The following is a 20,779-nucleotide window of genomic DNA, read 5'->3' on the forward strand; positions in this document are numbered from 1 at the left end:
GAAGACAGGTGGTTCCCACAGATGTTAGACTGTGTTCAGTCCCAGGAAGGATGGTTGAGCAGAGCCTGTTCAGCTGTGGCATATTGTTGAGGTTCTTTTATAGATCTCACCCTTCCACATGCATTGTATAACTCTTTTAGGTTTCCCTAAAACATAGGTTTCAGCTGTGTGGGTTGTAACAGAAAAAACACCCCAAATACACATCCTCTTCCTGTGCCTGGGGCCACCCTCATGTTTGTATAAAGGGGAACCCCCTCTGTTTTGACGATAATAACAGAAGTGCATGTAAGCAAAAGCAGAAAGAGCACTTTTACACTGCATTCACCAACACATGAAAAAACAATCTACCAGGACCAGTTGTGGGCTTGTTCCATTACGCGTCACAAAACAATTGTCTCTGTGCATGCTGGGCTTTTAAAGCTGACACTGCTGTTGACTTAAAAGCTGTTTGTATTACATCTGTCCATTAAGTATAGATTTCCATATGTACAGCACCAAGGTGAACAAATCAAACGTACACTCACACCACAACCAGAGGACTGCTGTAGTGAACACATCTGCCTGAAATTCTCACATTCCTGCCCATGTCTTATTATCGTGTTTTATATTTAAAATACCAACATAACGAACTTGATCACAGTGGTTTGACAACCATCTTTTTGTTGGTGTGGTACTGACAGATTACTGCTATACAAAAAGTGGAGAAGAGCGGTCTCCCCAGACTGGGGAATGCTGAGCCCTGGTTAAGGGACTGATCTGATACTCAGTAGCTCAGTTCCTTCTTCTGCCAAAGGCTGACAAAGTGGCCTTGGCTCAGTTTGGATGTATTGGATATATGGATATATCCAGACTCTGTTTTAGCACCAAAGTTAGATACAGATGCTCTCTAATCCAAGTTCAGAAGAGACCTGGGGGCCATAATCAAGCTGCCTTTTATACATGCTCATATTGCTATCATAGCTACTTACTGCCTGGTCTAACAGTGGCCTAAATAGCTCTCTAGTGAGCATCTAAGTTACTGTCAAAGTCCATGCACCATGCAAGGTGGTCTGAATACAGCCCTTTATCTCATTGTCTCAGCTCCCTCATCTGTAATGCAGGGACAGTAACATACCTCAGCCAGGCTACAGAGATCTTCAGATCCCAGTGAAGAGGACAACGTGGCTACTTCTATAGGCAAAGATGTACTACGCTGAAACAACATAAGGGGACCTGGGTTTAGAGGATTTTGCTGTCTGCAAAAGCTTACTCCAGATAGAATATTCAAGAGTTAAAAAAGGGATGTAGAAGTTAGCAAGAGTGCACCCTGGCATCTGTAGCAGCAATTTTACATTGACTATGCTGTATTCCAGCTTAGCTATTTCCAGATGGTACTGTATTTTACAATTACCTCTTCCAGTTGACTGCTATCATACATATATATAGTACAACAAAGATGTACACAAGGGTGAATTATTGCCTGTTCTTTGTTGTACACTCTTTCCCAAACATCTGGGGCTTTATTTATGTGGCATTTAGTCTTCCTCAGAAGAGTATCTCTGCCTGGAAAAACAATATATGCAGCAGCTACAAAAGATAAGGAGAAAGAGAACAGTATGGCTAATAACGAGAACACCAACAGCAAAAATGTATAGGGTTTTGTCACAGTAATCCTGAGGCTGATGGAAAGGTGGGATGAAATTTGGCAGGTACACAGAAAAAACCCAGTAGTTCCCAAGAATGAACCAGAGAAAGAGGAAAAGGCTGAGGGTTAGATGGATGTAGTACTTGTGAGCATTCTGCCTCCAGGGATATTCGTCGTCATCATCATCATCAATCACAACAGACTTGGAAAGCAGCTGCCTCATCCTGGTTGAGTCGTACAGCAGGAGAGTCACCTGGAGGCATTGGGGGAGAAAAGGGAATACATAAACTGGCTGCAGAAAGTCTGAACACCTCTGGCCACTGCCAGCCTTTGGGCCAAATTAAAATTGGGTGTGGGAAAATCACATAAGAGAAAGCTGAGGAGCCACAAATGAGGCAGATCCTGCTGGAAAATAATGCATTTTTTCCCTACAGTTTATTCACCAGTGAGATTTAGGCCAGACATTGGAAAAAACTTGCCAGTGGTAAGGCTGGAAAGGCATGAGAACAGATTGTGTAGGGAGACGGCAGCAGCTCCCACGCTGGAGACTTTTAAGAACAGATTAGAGTAACTGCTAGATGACTTAAGGAGAGTAGTTCCTGCCTTGTAGTGGGTGGATTTGTCTCTCCTAACTCTATTTTCCATGGCTATATAGGTGAATCAGCTTAAATAAAATTATGAAGGATCTAGACTTCGACCTAAACCCCAAATAAATTGCTTCAGATATTTGGAATGATTCTGTCAAGTTTTCTTCAATTAAGCGTCATTTTCTCAGATTACTCCATTCCTGCCTTCAGTCAGAACCAGCAGAGAAATAGGTGGAATACCATGATACTGTGAGGCTAGGAAGGTCTGGTCTACAGGGAAATGCAGCAGGACTCATCAACAATGCCTAGAAGATTTCTAGTTTAGTCTTGGCAATACAAAGTATGTAAGTAGGTTGACTGCAGTGTAGAGAAGCTTTCAAAGTTCTGTCCCCTAAACGACTTTCTTAATTTTGGTAGATTTATAGAAGAGGTATATACAGGGCCCAACAAGGATTTGGGCCAAACATTGTGAAACCTGTGTTATCTTGCTACACCTGAAGCACTTGGCCCAGTCCTCAAGGCACTAGCTGTTGTAATCGCAGCTCCCCTTTTTAGGTACTCAGGTTCCTGTGCAAGCCTCCCTGCAGTGAGCTGTGTCTTTGGGAAGGGGACTCTAAGAAACCAACTGAGCAGGAAGCTGCCTTGGCCAACCAGGAATGAAATTCAGAGGGAAAGGTAAAAGATGTGGATTTAGAAGTGGCTATGGGGAGGGACGTACTGTCCAAGCAGGGGTTTTCAGCCATGTTCTCTTTCCCAGAGTTATATTCTGTGCTCATTTTTCTGCTTGATGAGGGAGAAGAGCACCCCTTGTTTTACACTCTCCCTTCTCCATTAGTGAGTGGTTAATGGTGAGAACACTGGCTAAGGAAAAACCCATCTGGGTATATTTTCTGCCTGGTTCAGATTTTAGTCCACGTGCCCCATTTTCTAGAGGAAAGGCTTAGCAAGAGGATCCAGGACATCCTGGGAAGAGGATTCTCTTGCTCTTCCCTGTAAAACTGTTCAATTATGTATAAATAATTAGATATTTGTTCACAAACCCAGCTGTTTTTCTAGCCCAGATGTTGGTACCAGTTTGTGAGAAACAGAGATTAAAGTCCCAGTGCCAACATAGGCAAAAAAATGGTGTTTCCATGGATGTCTCACCCAGCTGAGTACTCAAACTGGTAGGCTTGTTCAAACCAGCAGAGCATCTTCTTTTTGCGCGAGCATTTATTTTAGGCAGGCTCATGACACACAGGAGGGATAAACCTACCTGGCCAGTGGGGCTGAGGTTTCTGCATGGGGACCTGTGTCTTGACCTGAAGCTCTGTGCAGCTCATTAGCTTTGAGGTGAGCTCAGCACATAGGCAGCTGCCTGTACTTAAGCTTCACCCAGCTCAGCAATGGGAATGGGGTTAAATGGCAGATGAGCATTGGTTTTAAGTCAGAGAAACCTCCTAGGTGGATTTATGGATCTCAACTGCATCTAACCAGTTCATGGAAAGTGCATTTAATTCTTATGGATATTGCCTTGCCAAGCTGTGATTGAAGCAAATTCTGGCAGTTGCTCACACTGTTAATAACAGCTGAATATACATTTATGGAGCAGCATGACATGAATTCATCAGGCCTCTCTGGATGCTGTGGAATGGTTCAGTTGCCTTGGTGAACATCTGTAGGTTACCATTGCCTTTTAAAAGACTGGAAGTGGTAAAGAAACAGATGAGCAGCCTACAGATCTGTACAGATCTGGGCCAGAATGACTTGCCATTAAATTATGTCCATCACAGGACAGCATTCATTCAGACTTCATCCTGTAACCATTCTCCGACCTTTTAACTCTCAGAGGTCAAGCAAATGTACTGCTCAGTGAAGTCAGTGCAGTCTGATGAACATAACAGAGGGCAAAGTTGAGACAGGTGAAATTTGGCTACAGATCAAGCACTATGAGATGACACATGTGTTGGGCCAATCAAATTCTGACCAAGTGTATTGCCAGACAGCCAAATAGGCAGTTCTGCTATCAACTGAAGCCAAATTCAAGCCATTATTTGACGTCAGCAGGAATATTAACTGACCCACTTACCGTCTTATTTAGGGTGAGAAAAACTAACTTAAACCAGAAATAGCTAAGAAACAGTCAACATTTTTGATGAAGGCTTCAATTCATTAGCATGAAAATTTCCTTTCAATTCTGCTCTAATCTTTTCTAAACTATTATTAAATGAACCTTTGATTATACAGATAAGTCCACTGGTGCGATCAAATGACTAAGCATTTGCCAGTAGAACTCATAGCATAGCAAATTTATTATAACAAGATTAAGCACTTTCTTTTTTTCTCCATTTACTTATTTACTGACCAAAGGTCCTCAGGGGAATGATTCATATCCCAGTGATGTACTGTGGTTTGGTTACCACTGCGAAAGAGCGCAGGGAATTCAGAGACCTGCAGAGGAATATTCTTTCCCCCTTCTTTTGATCATGGCAAAGAAAAGGGGCTAGAAACATTATCAAAGGGGAACACAGCTAGCTCCTGTCCAAACGTCTGCTGGCTGCAATATGCAATGCTGTCAAGTCAGAGGCTAGCAGGTTGCCTTTCAAGGGACAGGCTGCCTGTACAGAAGCATTAGGCCACAGCCCGTCGGGTCTACTCTGTCTGCTCTGCCGGTGCCGGGCTGCTGGAAAGGTAGGCTAGGTGCCGGGTTCCTGCTGCCCCCGTTAGCTATGCAGGACAGCCAATGCTACCAGTACAGACGTTTCGTCCAGCAGCAGCACTTGCTGTTCTTAGCCCTTCATGCCCCAGCAGTGCAGTTCCAAAGCTTTTCCTTCAGCTCTGGCCCTTTCCCTTCCTTTGGCAGGAACATCATTCAGACAGCAAAAAAACAGTTTTACTTAATCCTGCTGAGAAGCCTTAAAGTAGCTCTGCAGTCTGTTGTGACAGGCCTCCCCATGCCCACTAGCAGCCAGTTAACGCAGTCTGCAAAGGGACTGTCAGAACGGGGCGATCCTTTACCCTAGAGTCAACGCAGAGCTTTATAGTGACCAGGGTGTAATATGGATATGGGGGTGTCTCTACTTGTCAAGCAGCCAGGCTCTGGCTCAGTGAAGATATAAGTGAGCACAGTCCACTAGAAGACAGGTAGCTGTGGTTAGAAAATGCTGTGCCTAGATTAATAAGCCCTGCTGTGAGGCAAGGATATATTTACTCTGGAAGGAAGGCATGCTGCTGCATAGTCATTGCTTCTGGCCAGGTCAGAGTGGGAGTAAATTGAACTTGTGAAGGACTATGTGAAAACACCTGTAGTTTTATAGTATTCCCAAAGCTAGGAGAGTAACTTCACTTTTTGTCCAGCGTGTGTGTTTGAAAATGAAGGAGAAAGGTCTGGCAGACTTGGAGGACTGCTTGTGGAAATAGGACCCCATTTATCACGGGCATCCATGTTATGTAGTCATTTTCCTCAGTAGGGATGGTAGTACAGATGCTGTGATGTAGGAGAAAGTCACACCACAATGTGTGGGACAATGCTGAACTCATTAGTATCTCGACTGATGGGTGCTTTAGGTGCTGGAACAAGCACAGTTCAATCCAGATAGCTCTCTCCAGTACTGCATGCACATAGCTGTCTGGAGCCATCATTATGTCTTAACTAGCAAGTCAAAGTCTAGTCACACGAAATATTTTTCACACATAGAAAGCACATTACCTTTAAGCTGCCAATCACGCCACCCACCAACAGATATAATGGAATTAGTGGCTGAACTGGGCAATCTTCCAAAAACTTCATTCCTGAACAGCAGAAATTAATAATGTTTGTTATCTCAAGTGATCAAACAGTGCAACAAGCTGTACAGTGAAAACTAAATATGCTGTAAGTCAAAAGTAGTGCTTAGATCCAAGACTTGTATCCAGCATCTGTTGAAATGGGGACAACTTTAAAGGGGGTTTGCATCTCCCACTACAGGATTGAGGGCCATGAATAAGCAAAAGGCAGGAGAAGGAAGAGGTAACAGCAGCATTCCTGTTGTTCTGGCATTACTGATCTGAGCCATGTACACAGGTCATTAGCTTCAGCCACTGCATCTTTGTTAAATGAGTGATTGACTGAGCTGGACAGGAAATTTTCATCAGCAGTACAACATTCATTGAAAATCAAAGCTGTTTGTGAAAAGAGGGAATTCTGATAAGCTTCTCTCAGGCCTTTCCTGCTCGTTGGCACCTGTGTGTGGCATGTTCCCGAGTCAGATGCCTCAAAGCTTGGGAGCCAGTGCCCGTGGGAGCGCCTGGATCCTTTTTAGCTTCCCAGGCAGCTGACAGGGAACCACAGAAGCTCAAGTTTCCAGGCTGTTTGGGTTGCTGGAGGCTAAAAGCACTGGTTGTTATGGAGCAGGAGATCCTGGCAACCCTCAAATCTACTGTTAGAAACAGAAAGCTGGGTAAGTTTTAGGGAAGGGAGTGTATGGCAGTATAAGGATGTTGCTGGCAGTAGACACTGAAGCTTGTGATACAGGTCTGTGGCAGTGAGACTCATCTGTCCAAATATAGATGTCTGCAATGCAGGCATCCATATCTGAACTAGTTTCCTAGCCTCTCTTTATAGTCAATAGGGAGAAATAGACACTTGTAAAATTCAATTCATCTCATCCTAAGATAGGCATTTAAAATAGGTCAGATGGGTTGGGCCCTGGAAGTGCCTCTTTCTCTCCATGGCTATACAAGGAATCTAGACAGCCAGCTGTAGATATCTAAAGTTAGCAGAGATGAATCCTCTACCCAAGTCTCCTACCCAGTGGCATCTTTAGTCAATTGTCAGCAGTCAAACTGTTCATTACACTATAATTTTACTGGTATTGATCCCATGTTTCAGGGCTTCTGCTGATTAGTTGCAGAAGCCAGAAAGGGTTTTCTGTTTTCTTCTTGGTGTATAAGTTGTTTTCAAGGAGAAATTTTGACTTTTCTCTGAACAATAGGGGTTATCTAGATGCAGGATACAGAAAGCAATGTGCTGGTCTTAGGGCTAAACATCTCTCAGGTGGAACATCTTGCCTCCATGTTCAGAACTACACTGAACAGGGGGCTCGGGATCAGGAGAGAAATACCAGTGGGGTGTTTTTGCCACCTTCTGTAGCTGTAATCCTCTTCAGCTTGTCAATTTGCCCACCAAATCTGCTGCTATTGCTGGCCCAGAACATTGCTGATGTCCAGAATCGATCCTGCACTCTTTGCATAGCATAATACAGGTGTTCTGGATTGTGGCTGCTTGCTATAGAACTTATGTTAGTCATAGGATGCTGGGCAGTGTTTTGTAATCTGCTGTGTGTATTACCAGCCTTCTCATAATTGAAAAGAGCTGGACATTGATGGATTTGGACTCTCTCCCTTTTTGTCCCCTATCGCAAGGCTGTAATTTTTTGTCTGTTTTGCCACTACGTGATACTGAGACCTGCTCAGACTCCCAATTTTACAGGGGTGGGCAGCAGGGAAATCATCACAAATTATGTAATTTCCAGAAAGCAGCTTCCAGAGTTTCCAGAGTCCTTGGCCCTGTAATAGCCTGCCACAAAAGCAGCTGGCCAGGGATCTCAGGGAATACATTTCAGTTTAGGAACCTAGGCAATTGCTATTTCCAGTGTGTTACAGAGATTTTGATTTGAGGCAAAAAAAAAAAAATCAAGAAAACATGCCAATTTTTTTTCATGGACCTATGATTCTGTTTCCCTGACAAATCTATTATGGGGTCCTTTCATATATGTAACATGACAGCAGTCAGTCTTGGGAAGGATTTGAATGACAGGCAGTGGTACTCTGTAGTTTTGGGGAGAATATTCTAGGGAAATATGACAGTAGGTGAAAGGGGGTAATACAGTTGTAACTTAAAAAATACAGCACTGTGGGTGAATAGGAAATATGGACCTACTGTTGACAGATGGGCATTGACACTTGTTACAGTGAAATCTAGGCACACATATCATGTGCCAATCAATTCACACACAGCACATGCCTGATTTATTTGGGAACACCAAAACTAGTAGAACAGCATCAGTGCTAGTGCTTCTTTCCCATGAGCACCAGCCACGTTCTCCTTTGACTATTAATGATGGGACATATGGACCATGAGAGATCAAAACTCTACTTCTAGTGCAATGCTCCCTGCAAGCCAGAGCAATCTGTAGTTTAGAGTGAAGAGCAATTGAACCTGACCATGACACAGACCAGCGTGTGAGTCCAAATGAATCAACCAGCAACCTTTGCAAGATCAGACACAGCAAGAATGTCCAGCAGCTTGCATTGTCCAAAGGACCAGAAGAGACAGGAGGCTTGGGGGAGCGCATTTTACTTGCGCGTTTTACTTCTTGGCTACCACAGAACAACACTGCACTGGCATCCAGGACACAAAGTCCAGGCAAGTGGAAAGAGCACTCATGAGCGATCAAGATCTGAGCAATGCTTGCTTCTTTAAGGACACTGGCTTGGATGGTGTTGCGGCATGGCCCACAATAGGTCACTACTAACAAACTGTCCCTGTGACTCATGACTATCTATGAGGTGAGGGGTCAGGATGAATGAAAGCTAACACAGTGGTGGCCTCATTTTAGCTGCTTTGCTTTTCTCAGGCAGCTGAATGGCTGAAGCGCATCCCATAGTAAAGGGGGGCTGCTGTATAGCAGGGCTAATCTAGTCTGGTGTCCACTCCCCACCTTCTCTTCTAATAGGAGACAGAGGACACAACACGCCAGGACATTTTCAGTTGTTCCTAGTGGATGACTGCAGCTGCCATCACTTAGCACAGACCTCAGTCGGGCCCTGGACTCTGAGCTTTACACTATGATCTAGGTGCTGCAGAGGATTTCTCTCAAAGTAATTGCCTCTGGGCACCATTTTATCAGAAAGCATATCAGCAAACCAGAGGAAACTCACAGAAACAGTGAGTGGCTGAAGGACTGAAATGCAAGGAAAGATTGTTAACAACAACTGTTAAAGAACAAGACTGACTCCCCGTAAAGGTACAGAGTATGAGAATAGGCTTCAGACAACTGTTGGGAGCACTTGAGAGCTGAGGAGTTATTTGGTGTAGATGCGAGCATGAGGAGTAGTACTGGGTTAAATTTGAACAGGGGAAAATTTAGACTGTGTATTGAGAAAACGATGTCATCAGCTTTCAAATGTGATTTAGCTACCCCTGGGGAACACTGTGTATAAAGGTAGTCTGGACAACATACAAGAATCTGTTATTGGGAGCAATCCTTCACTGTCCCAGAAACTAAAAAAAATTCTCAAAAAAAAGTCTATGAGGTCCTTCCATAACGCTCTCTATTTTTGGAGTGTTTAGTGAAAAAAAAGTATCATCGCTACCAGTAAAAGTTAGAAAGCTGCTAAACAATCTGTGGCTTGAATGATGTCACAAGTCTGGAGCTTGGAAAATTTGGAGAGTCCTTTTCATGTATCTTGGCTTATACTGTGACTGACAGTACTACCAAATTTTGAAAGTGGGTAATGTTAGTGTGTAATTATTACCGGGGATACCAGTTATTCACCTGAGTTTTAACAAGTATAATTTATTTGTTAACATTTGAAAATATCTCATAGTTTTCCTCTGCAGAAGGCAAGAGCCTAAATGACTGGAGGCACATCAGGAAGTTATTCTCCAAGATGGTGATAACAGAATGTTATCAGAAAATCAGAGGCTTTTGCTTGGATAATAAATATCTGCATTTTCCTTGACATTTCATTTTCCTAAAAATGCGTTTGCGGATATGTAGCTGCAGGAAACCAATATCCTCTGACAACACTATATTACAGTGACATTATCTCTTAATTTCAGTAAGTTGTGAAAAAAAAGGCCTCTATGTCTGATGCAGGAGATACCCAGAGCTCCAGGCTAATATCTTACCATACACTTTCCACTTCTCACTGATCTTAAAGATATTATGAAATATTCCTAGGAAATGATATTTATAAGTGGTCAGATTCCAGCCCTGGATTAATTTCCAGAAGGTTGGCTGTTGATATGCATGCAAGCTGTACCGCATTTTGAATTATAGCTGCTCACCCCTACTCCACAGCTCAGGCGTATTCAGCCTGGGGAAAAGCTAAAGCTAAAATCCTCTTACGGAATAAATAGCAATTTTAAGTCATGGATAAGCATAAAGGCCTAAGTGTTGAGATGTAACAGTTCAGTCCATCTCCCTACTTCCTAATTGCTCCTTAATCCCTCATTAGAACTCCCTAATTCCTAATTAGGATGCCTTAATCAGAATCCTACCACAGTCATCACTGGTATTCAGAAGGCCCCAGATGGAGGAAGCAGCCCCAACCTTTAGCTGGACAAGGGTTTGTAGGTTTGGCCAACTATAGATGCCAACAGGCTAGGTGTCCTGACTCCCTTAAAAGTCATCTCATCTTAATGTAGACACGCAAAAGAGGGCATGGAACTTTCACTGTCGGAAATGCCCATTTCTCTTAGCTGGCTCCTGGGGCAACACACGGCACTCAGCTTGGTTACAGGTGCGTATGGTCCAAATCTAGGTGGGATGCATCTTGCCCACAGCATCTGCATGTAGAGTTCATTTGCACCATCTTATTCATGAATAATGAGGCAGAAGGTGAACAGCTTCTCAAGGACACCCATCTGGAATGTTTGTTAGGGCTCTTGAGGGCAAGACTTAAAATTCAAAGTGATCTGAATACGCTGGAAAAAGACATTCAAAATCTATGAGATGACAGCTGATAGAGCTGAACACTGCATACAGTAGAGAAAATTTCAATGAAAATAAAAAATGAGGAATGTCTGATAGGGAGCAGCACTACCAAAAAACATCTGGGCTTACAATGCACCATAAACTATATAGGAGCCAATGACTTGGTGCAGAGAGAGCATCTTTCCTTCTGAGGTGCGTTTACAGGAATCCTGCATGTTAAACAGAGGAGCTAATTATTCTGCACTGCTCATTCCTCAGGTCTCAGCTGGAGTCCTGTGTTCCATCTTTTTTTTTTTTCTTTTTTTTTTTTTTTGAGGGGAAAAAAAATAGTTACATTGGCCAGAGGCCAAAGGAGAGAGGCAAAAATGTAAAAAGAAAAAAAAGAAAGCTACAGAAACAGTGACCTGTGAGGTCAGGTTGAAAGAAGTAGGTTTTTGAGATCTCTGGAAAAAAAGAAGATGGAGTGGGGTTATAATAGCAGCCTTCAAACAGTTCAAAGATTCTCTTGAGTAGGATGGTGACCAATCTATCTTTGTGACCATGGTGTGTAGGACAGGCTGTAATCTGTTTAATTTGCCACAGGGAAGATTTAGGTTGGATATGGGGAAAAATATTTTGTCTGTGAGAGCAATAAAATGCTGAAATAGGCTCCTTGGGAAGCCATGGAATTTCCTTGAGCAAGGGCAAGTCAAGCATCTGTCAGGGATACCGTGAGCTTGCGAGCCGGTCTGAAAGCAGAGGTGGGCTGGTGTCTCTATCGATGTTTCTCAAGTGGGGATCGCAACCCCTGTGGAGGCTGTGAAAGGTCCAAAGGGAGCAATGAAGTGTTAGAAGATGCTGGGTTTTAAAGCAACAACAAAAAAAATCTATGTTAATGGATTAAGGAAAAGGTGATGTTTAAGAAAGAAGAGCCTTATGCAGTTTGAAAAGGTATAAAATTCTGCAGCTCAAAGGATTTTCCTTTCCTTTCTTAAATATTTGATCTTGAAATGCTACTCACAAATCCAGCCTTTGGGGGGTTATACAGAGACAGATCAGCCAAAAAACAGGTCTCACTTTCAAAAAGGTAGAGAAATAGCAGCCTAGATGATCTCTTCTTCCCTTCCAGCCCTACACTTCTAAGATTTTTGCAGTGCAGTTAATACAGAGGGATCCTGATTAATGAAATCTTCTCATGTGTTGGATTCTGAGCTTCCTCCCACAGACAGAGCCAAAACACCCACAGCCCTTTGCCAGGTGCTGGTAGCCTAAGCAGCAATTGAGCTGAAGTAAATAAGCCAGTAAAAAAGTGAGTTAAAATTGGTCTGAGGCACAGAACATACCAGCAGCTTCATGGTAAAAAGAAATAATGGGAAGTGCACCCAAAATAAGCAATACACAACCAGAAAATTCAAAGTTATGGTTAAATTTAAAGAAACCCAAACCATGTGAGGTAAAAAATGTATCAGTAAGGTCTCCAAGTAGCCTGACTCCTGCCCTGTATTAAGGTGAGACACATTGGAGGGGTACTTAAGACAAATAAGGTCAGAATTCAAGCACTGCTTTTTCCCCACCATGCAGTGTGGGCTGGGATTCTGTCTGAAGCGAAAATACCAACACACAGGTTTAACAGTTGGAAGCTTTAAGGTTTCCAACTCCTTTCTCCCACAAGATGCATTAACCTGCTACACAGTGTCAGGAAGTTTGTATTTTTAAATTGCTCTAGTAGGCAGCTTACCTGTAAAAGTCATGGACAGTGGTAAGGCAAGGAAAGCCAGGAGTCCAAATATAAAGCATGCTGTGAATGAGAAAAGAAAGACAGCGTTACTGGGGCTGTTTGAAGTTGAGAGACCTCCAGTTCCATCCAATGCTTTACGGATGCTCTTTATCCATAAAGTTGTGTAGCAAGAAATGCAGTGCTGGGGTGGGAATATCGTGTTTGTGGTGCAGCATATGAGAAGATGAGACCAGTGAGCGGTTTATCACTCTCCCAGAGCTCAAGCTTCCATTTTTCAACTCCTACATTGTTAGTCCTTGTATTAGGAGTAAAGCAATGAGAGACAGCTGCTTTTGTTGCTACTACTTGTAGCTGTCTTAATGCAAGGACAAGGACTCAGCCGCTGCTGCCATAGCCTGCATCAGCTTCAGAGGCACCGCCAGGTGACTGAGCAGTAACAAGGAACTCTGCATCAGCTAATCCCTGGCAACTGATGAGCCGTATCTGTTTGCTAAGCAAATAGCTGCTTTAATGCCATTCCACTCAGTTTTCACTGATAGCTAAATAAACTGTCTTTATTGCAGATGTGAATAGTTTCTGGCTGATCTAACTCCCTGACCCAGCTCAGCTCATGAACACAAAGGCAGCAGCCCTGCTGCAAGGAGTGGGATTTGTCATTGGGATAGATCCGCTTAAGCTGCATGGGAGGATGCTCTTAGGTGTGCACATAGGCTGTTCCCGCAGATGAGTGGATCTGAGGTGCTTAGTTACTCCCCAGAGAGCTGCTGGTGTATTTGAGCCCTGAGATTTTCCCAGCACAGCCTGATGCTGCAGAGGATGAATGCTTACCTTTGCAGAAAGTGAGAAACAATAGTGTCAAGAGCAGTGTGAGCAGCCTGTCTTATAAGAGCTGTCACCTCTGTGCCTAATCGTGAACACTTGGCAATATTAAAGTGAAATGCTGCCCTGCAAAATGAGAGTAAAACATAATTAGGACATTCTGTGGCGAGTGTCCCTGCAGAGTGCTTCTGCAAATGGCTCAATCTGCAAGTAGATGCCTAAGGAGGCAAAATGGTGGTAAGCAGAGGTGGGCATAGATTGCAGAGGGGCTGAGAAGGGCATGGATAAGAAAAGGAGTAGGATGTGTCCTTGGAGGCTTATGAAAACCATCTTGGAGCAAGCATTCGGGATTGGTTTGGGACCAGACCTTCCCCAAGCAAACTGTGTCACACGGTTCCCCATGCCAGAGAACGGCAACCTCTGCAAGGTGAATTGTGTCCTCTTCACCACGCAGGAGTGGGGACACTGCCAGCACCCTGCCTACAGTGCCACTCCGGGAAGCTCTGCAGCACTGCCAAAACATCACCCTCAGGGTACCTTAGAGAAAAAGGGAAGCATCGTTGCCTCCATTTTACAGAAGGAGAAACTGAGACAGAGGACATAGGAGCAGCATCAAAATTCAGGGCAGATCCACCAGGCTCTCTGACTCGCAGACACTTTTCATGGGAACACACCATCCCCCACACGCTGCTCGGGTCTTCTCAGCAGAGAATGAGGATCTTACACTTCAGCACTTGAGAGACATCTTTCTTTCTCAGAAGTAGCATGTTTATTATCTCTATGAATTGGTAGAGACTGAAGGTATTTTGAGCTGAAGAAAGCACTTCTGTTCCTTTGGGCCCCCCCCTCTCCTGTCCCCGTCAGCCGGTCTCTCTCTCACACACACACATTTTTGCTCAGGCTCTCCTATTTCTTGAACACTGCACTGTACAGAAATTTTTCCTCTGCTTGAATAGTGTCCTACACTTGACTAAGCTCTTTCAAATGCTGACAGCCTCTCATTAGAACAGCTCAGCCTAGAGACTCCCTTTTCACCACATGTCACATTTCATGCTAGGTCCTCTCGCTGTTACATTATCTAGACCACTATTTTCATATTCTGAAGAGATGTTATTGTGGCTGAGTTGGGCTTCCAACACACCCGTGGACATCTGCAAATAGAGCCCACAGCCTGGGCAACTCATTCATCTGGTATCCAAATGAACGTAGTTCAGGTGTGCAGGAATTGCATCGGCTGCCTGGTGTTGCCAGAAGTCCTGTCGTCACGGCACAGCTCTCGGACCGGCGTCACCCCTCTGCCTGCAGTTTCACAGCCACCTCCTGTTTCTGCCCTTGCTGCATGGGCAAGTACTCAGGAGCCTGGTAGGAGGAGGCATCATGTCATTTCTTCATCGTGCGGTGCGTGGTCTGTCTGACCTGCCGGGAGGGATGCTGCAGTAAGCTCTGTAAAAAGCAAGGGGGGGGCCCATGTATATGTGGGGCTGCGCATCTGGCACACAGGTGCCCGTGTTTGCTTGTGTCTAGCATCTACCCAATAGCTTGATTTTGGAGGAGAGAAATGGGAGGTAGGGAGCACTTGCAGCTCAAGAGAAAAAGATAATGGTTCATTAATTCCCCTCCCAAAGCAGTCGCTGGGAATGTATTTACTCATTATCTCCCCATTCAGCTACAGCCTCTTAGGTCTCGAATTGGAGGGGCAGATGCATAGTCTGGGAAGGCTTCCAGATCCATGTTTAACAAAGTGAGACTCTCAACAATTGACTACACAACTGGCAGGGCTCCGCAGCCGCTCTCAGTGCCGCTAGCAGCACTAAAGACTGTTTTCCCCGAAACGTGTGGGGTTTTCACAGAAATGCTGCTCAGTTGGGACACACACGCTCTCTGCCTGGATTTGTCTGGGTTGTGCTGCCCCGTTCTGGTCCGAAGACAAATTGCTGAAAAAAAAAATGGTGTTTGCCGCAGGGTAGCACAGCTCTGCAGAGAGGACGCGGCTATCTATGCAGTTTCACACGTGAGGCTTGTGATATTTTTAAGTCGGTGATATTGCCTCACAAGCTGGTCAGAGAAGCCCCTGGACCCATTCCTAGAAAAAGTGACAAAAAAAAGGACTGGTAGTCTCTAAAAACACAGTGAGGGGAGGGAAGTGTTTCCAGGCATGGCTCAGAAGGACATTGCTCCACGAAGCTGGTGCCAGGGCATCAGGCAGGAGAGCCCCTGCTCTGTACTGCCGGGGCAGCTCGTGGTGGGGCACTGGTGAAGTCCTGCTTTAGGAGGCATTAGCAAGCAAATCCTAACGTGCTGGGAAATGGGTGAAGGGAAGAGGTTGTGTCTGGGATCACAACAGAGGAAAAGGAGAGCAAGTGGCTATCTTGCACATGCCTTGAAATCTGTGGGCACAAAAATCAGATTGGTGGGTGCAGATTTTGTGTCTCCTGCCCAGCAGGACAGTTGGCTGATATAAATCTGCCATTTTGTTGAGTTACTCCTGCCAAGGTATCCCCACACTCTTCCACAGCACAGAGGTAAACAAACTCAAAATCACCATTAGCATTATGGCTGTATGTCATGGTTTCTTTCTTTCTATCTGACACCTGAGCTGCTACATCTTCCATAGCAATGTCCCTGCACTGCAGCTCTCCTCCCCTCCCTCTGCTACCCCTTTGTTCTCCATCCCCAGCTAGGTGCCTGGCCTCAGGGCATGCAGCAGCTGAGTTGTCCTCTGGCATGTGGGACAGATCTGGAGGCAGTATTGGACATGACACCAATTCACCCGTGGGCTCCCTCAGACTTTCTTTTGCTGCCATGATTTTTCCAAGCACTTGGAAGTTTCAAATGAGCTCAGGCTGTCCTGTTTACTTTGAAGACAGAAAAAAGTTTCTTTCTTTTCAGGTAAGAAGAGTCCTCATGGGATTTTCAGAAGTGATTTATGAGTATAAATCTCAACCTACCTACTCTTCTTAGGTAGTATGCTAATACAGCTGTAGTGCAACCTACTCAGTAGAGTGTGTGACAAGCTCTCTGATAATAAATACAGTAATAAATGAAGTGTTGTGTACATTAGCCATCATTTGCAACTGCTGTTTGTTCTATAGCCTGTCACATTTTTGCCATGAGTCTACGTCCTGATAAAAAATGGAAAAGATTTTTTTTTTTTTTTAGTGAGATGCTACCAGCTTCCAAACAAATTCTGCAGCTACCCCTGGATTTATCTGCACAGATACACTGAGGAGCAAAAGTCCGGGTGTAAACTCACAGTACTCCCTTCATATGCCCCATGGGAGCACTGCCCTGAAGGGGGCTGACTCTCAGCAGTCTGGATGTGAGCAAATTTGGGTCAGCTGGCCCGACCCCAGGACTGATCATGCCCCAAGGCAGATACAGATGGTAGTGCACTAGCTTAGCAAGCAGTGTCATGGTGTGCTGTACAGCAGCGTGGACGCTGGTGGTGTAACAGGCTGGGGTGCAGATGGGTAGCGGCTATTTTCATCCATGTTTTATTCCTTCATAGTATCTGCAGGCATCCCATATTGACAGAGACTTGGAGAAAAGAAAGGATGCAGTGTGTGTGGGTGCTGCGGTGGCAGAGCAAGTCTCAATGGATCTCTCCAGGGAACCAGTCCCAGAAAGGTCATGTTTTACAGCCTGGGGACTAGTCTGCCAATGGCTTTTGCAGCTGGGGATACTGCATGTCTTTCTGAGCTTTTGAGTGACAGGAAAATATCACCACATCAGATGGGATATGCAGGAAAGACTTGAATGAACTAATTTTGAAGGAAAAGAATTAAATCTGTTCAGCTTGGCTAGCCAACAGCCGAATGAGAGAAAATAACAACAAGGCTTTAGCACTCAAAAAAGGACCTGTGAGTGATCCCAAGAGCTATGAAGGTAGAGACATGAGGTAAACTTGAGCAGAAACAAAGACTGCTCTGTCCATGAGGCTAAGTGCCATAGCAGGCAGATATATTGATGGAATAGTCTCTTGGGACGAATGGCAGGAATCCTATCCCTGGGGTGACTTAATCCCTTGACCAAACTAGATACTCAACAGCTGGAGGATTCAGTGTAAGGAACAGCCGTTCTCCAGTCCCAGTGTAAAGCCACCACGGGAGGCAGGGGAAGTGTGATAAAACTGACTTGCAGACCAAGTCCAAGTTCAGGGCCACCAGCTGTTTGCTGCATGCCATCACTGCTTAGACAAGGCTGTGTTACTGTGAAATAGCACTTTGGTACCCAGATAAGCAATGCCAGCATCACACCACCTAAAATTTAAGTTCCAGGTTCCAGCACTGACACCAGCAATGCTGCTCTCATCAGAAATGGTGTAGAAAAAGGGGGTGCCAGTAATCTGGGTACGTTCAAGATGGGGAGGATCTAGATGTAGATGTAGATGTAGGTGTGGATGTAGATGTAGATGTAGATGTAGAGTCTGGGTTAGGCAATATTGCAGAGTGCCTTGTCTGAATGTTATGCCATGTCTCTAGCAATTGAACTACAATTATGCCATAGTCTAGGTTCTGGATTTGGGCCCTTGTGATTAATTTCCAGACGTACTTCTTAAACAAGATTTAGGCATTACATAAAGAGCCACCAGTTTGCTTTGCAATAGACCTAGGGTAGTGGATTAGCCGCCTTTTTTTTTTTTTTTTTTTGGTCAGTTAATTAAAGGCTGCCCTAATGTTCTGAACTTAAATTGCTGTACCAAGAATGAAAAGAATTTAAATGATGCTGCACAGGTAGGCTGGCTCTTCGGAGTCATTTAAATATCAGGAGACTATAGGTACAAATGTGGGGCTGTGCTGAAACACTCTTTGAAAAATATACACAGGATGATGAGAAAAAGTAAAATTAAGTGTCACTGCACTTCAGGAGGGTTTGCATTTTAATGAACAGAAAATCAATTTTGGATGCACTAGCTGATCCACAGCTAAAGCTGAGTTGATTTTGAACTTAAATATAATGAAAACCTAAAGATAACATGTTTCCTGGAACAGTATTTCTGAGTTGCCTTATTCATGGGTAACTGTGGGTACCCAAGAGGATGCTCCTGGTGTAAAAGAGTGTAGATGAGATCAGAACTAATCCCATTCTTTCCAAAAAGTTTCAGAAAGATCATTTATTTTCTCTGTTGTCATTAAAGTCCCAGTGGCAATTTAATACCAACAGGGAACAGTGACATTTTGCTTGTAACTGGTAGGAACAAAAATCAGAGAAAATACCGCTTTTGCCTTTTTTTATTGTGATATTCACCAATGGGCCCAGATCCCCCACTTCTGCAGGGTGCAAGGGAGCCCACACCAGCCCAGTCCCTGCTCCCAGGGGCTTGCTGGGGCGTAACAAGAGCACCACATGCTCCGTGCCCCTCGGTGTTCGTCACTCCCCAGCCCTCCTTTCCCCTGGGGCAATCATGAGCACGAAGAAGCAGGCCAGAAAATGTTCTCTCCATCCCGCTTGTGCCAGGTTCCTGTGGGTGTGGGCACTTTGAAACCAGGTCAGAGCTGTCTGTCCCCCTGGCTTGGTTGTGTCTGAAGGGTTGTAAGGCAGAAAGGAGTTAAGGGGCTTAATCATTAATAAAAGTTAATTCTGAGCTTTGAGAGCCTTTCAAGTGAAGCCAAAAGCACAAATATAAAAGACCCCAAGGTAGCAGCCCTAGACTGGCAAATGCAGCAATTAATGTGGGTGAAGTATCAATTATAGAGAGTGGTCAAGAGGTTTCCTTCTTCTCATATTTGAGTGGAATTAGAAATTCCTACTGCCTAAAAGTCAAAGCAAAAGGCACTGGCAACTCGGAGTGAAAAGGAGATGCAGGCAGCGGGAGTAAGCTGTTTTAAAACCTTTGGATTTTAACGTCCTGCTGATGCCACTGCTTCCCTGGTCTCACAAAAACCCACCCCTGAAGCGTGTTTCTCCTGTGCCTCTCCACGCAGCTTGCACGGCCCCCAGCCCAGGTCAGCTTTCTGCTGCGTTGCTGCTCGGAGCGCAGGAACCAGCCTGTTCTCCCAGCCCAGGAGCTGTCGTCTCGTTACACCCCTCTGTGTCCTCCACCCTGGGTGGGACAAACCAGTTGCTTTAAAGCCTGGGCGAGCCCAGGCTGTTGTGCAAAAGACATCTGTTCAGATAACTGATGCTTCCTACCCACAACATGTGGCCGCTTACGAGGGGTACCTGTGCCTGCGGTGGCCACTGTGCCAGGGGCCAGGCAAGTGAACACCCTGCTCCAAATGGCTCTGGGTGAAAGGGGGCCTATTCCTGACCATACTCTGTCCCCAAACTCGTGTCCCCGTGTCAGCGCCCAGGCTGGCAGCAGTTTTGCTTTGCAGGAATTGCTCCTGGGGGAGTTGGTTCCCAGGCTGGCTGCGCTGCTCTTTACCAGGTGGTTTTCCCTGCATGTATTTCTGCTGGACTACATGTAAACTCGGAACAGGATACATACACGTGATATTGCTTAGGTTGTCTGGTGCAGCCCTTATTTAGGTACTTGGTGGTGTTTGTATTTGTTTGAAATTTTACACTGGTCTGCTGTAATCCAAATACTGCAGCAGGCAGGTGCTGTCGGGATACAGTTACTATTTTGTGCTCCATCAGCACCCAAAATTGCCTAGGAATATGTACCTGGCTTAGCTATGGGGCTGTTTAAGTACAGAAGGTGATTTCTACCAGAACTGCCTTACCATTGCTGGCAATTTTAGATATGCACCGGTGGCAGGCTTTCTCCAGGCCAGCAGTCATTGTGAAACGCCTTTTGAGGTGTCTGCAGGGATACAGAAACGATTATGGTTAGGAAAAGTGCCTTTAACTAACTAAATATCTTGGCTCAGAGTCACTCACACACTTGATCAGGCTTTCACTACCCCCAAAAAACTCAAAGCACCCACAAATGCAGAGAGCAGCCATCAGAGTGTAGCACACCCAGAGTCAGGTATGCCTTCCAGCAGCTTTGGGCTTGCCTGCTCGTGATGCTAAAGTTTCGGGGCTACAGGAGGGCTGGGGGAGAAGTATTAATGCTGTCTCCCTGAAAACTATGAAAGGTTTTATCTTGATTTGGCTTCAGGTTGGGGCAGGACAAATGGTATTTAACTGTTACGAGAAAACCCAGTGAAACTGGTAGGGTTCACTACACAAAATTCTGCAAAAATTATTTAGGGAGCAAAAGTGAATTAAATAAGGGGAGGAGAGAGGGTGAAAATAGTTTTAAGACTGAGGAGGATTCTGAAGAGGAATACAGAATAAAAACTGCAAACCACAGGGAGCACAGAACAAGATGCCTTTGATAAAAACGTAGCTGGATTAGAAAGGAGCTCTTTGTAAAGAAGAATTTTTATGAGGTAGGGTGAGGGATGAGCAAGCAGCTAGG

At 44.8% G+C, this 20,779-nt stretch overlaps 1 protein-coding gene across 1 annotated transcript; it reads right to left on the bottom strand.

The window, feature by feature from the left end:
- Positions 1–1,514: 1,514 nt before the first annotated feature.
- TMEM272 (transmembrane protein 272) lies at positions 1,515–20,154 on the bottom strand. Its single transcript, XM_075727823.1, has 4 exons — positions 20,097–20,154; positions 12,610–12,669; positions 5,900–5,982; positions 1,515–1,877 (listed from the first exon to the last, which is right to left on the bottom strand). The coding sequence occupies exons 1-4, from the start codon at positions 20,152–20,154 to the stop codon at positions 1,515–1,517; spliced, it is 564 nt and encodes a 187-aa protein (XP_075583938.1).
- Positions 20,155–20,779: the final 625 nt, after the last annotated feature.

The sequence above is a fragment of the Pelecanus crispus genome, chromosome 1 (genome assembly GCF_030463565.1).
Source record: "Pelecanus crispus isolate bPelCri1 chromosome 1, bPelCri1.pri, whole genome shotgun sequence".
NCBI lineage: Eukaryota > Metazoa > Chordata > Aves > Pelecaniformes > Pelecanidae > Pelecanus > Pelecanus crispus.

Bases quoted from the DNA above. Each gene is read 5' to 3' on its own strand.
- TMEM272 (XM_075727823.1), bottom strand. From the start codon at position 20,154: ATGACTGCTGGCCTGGAGAAAGCCTGCCACCGGTGCATATCTAAAATT. The intron at 5,983-12,609 runs GTAAGCTGCCTA...TCTGCTGTTCAG, and splicing joins ACTGTCCATGACTTTTACAG to GAATGAAGTTTTTGGAAGAT. The intron at 1,878-5,899 runs GTAATGTGCTTT...CAATGCCTCCAG, and splicing joins GCGTGATTGGCAGCTTAAAG to GTGACTCTCCTGCTGTACGA.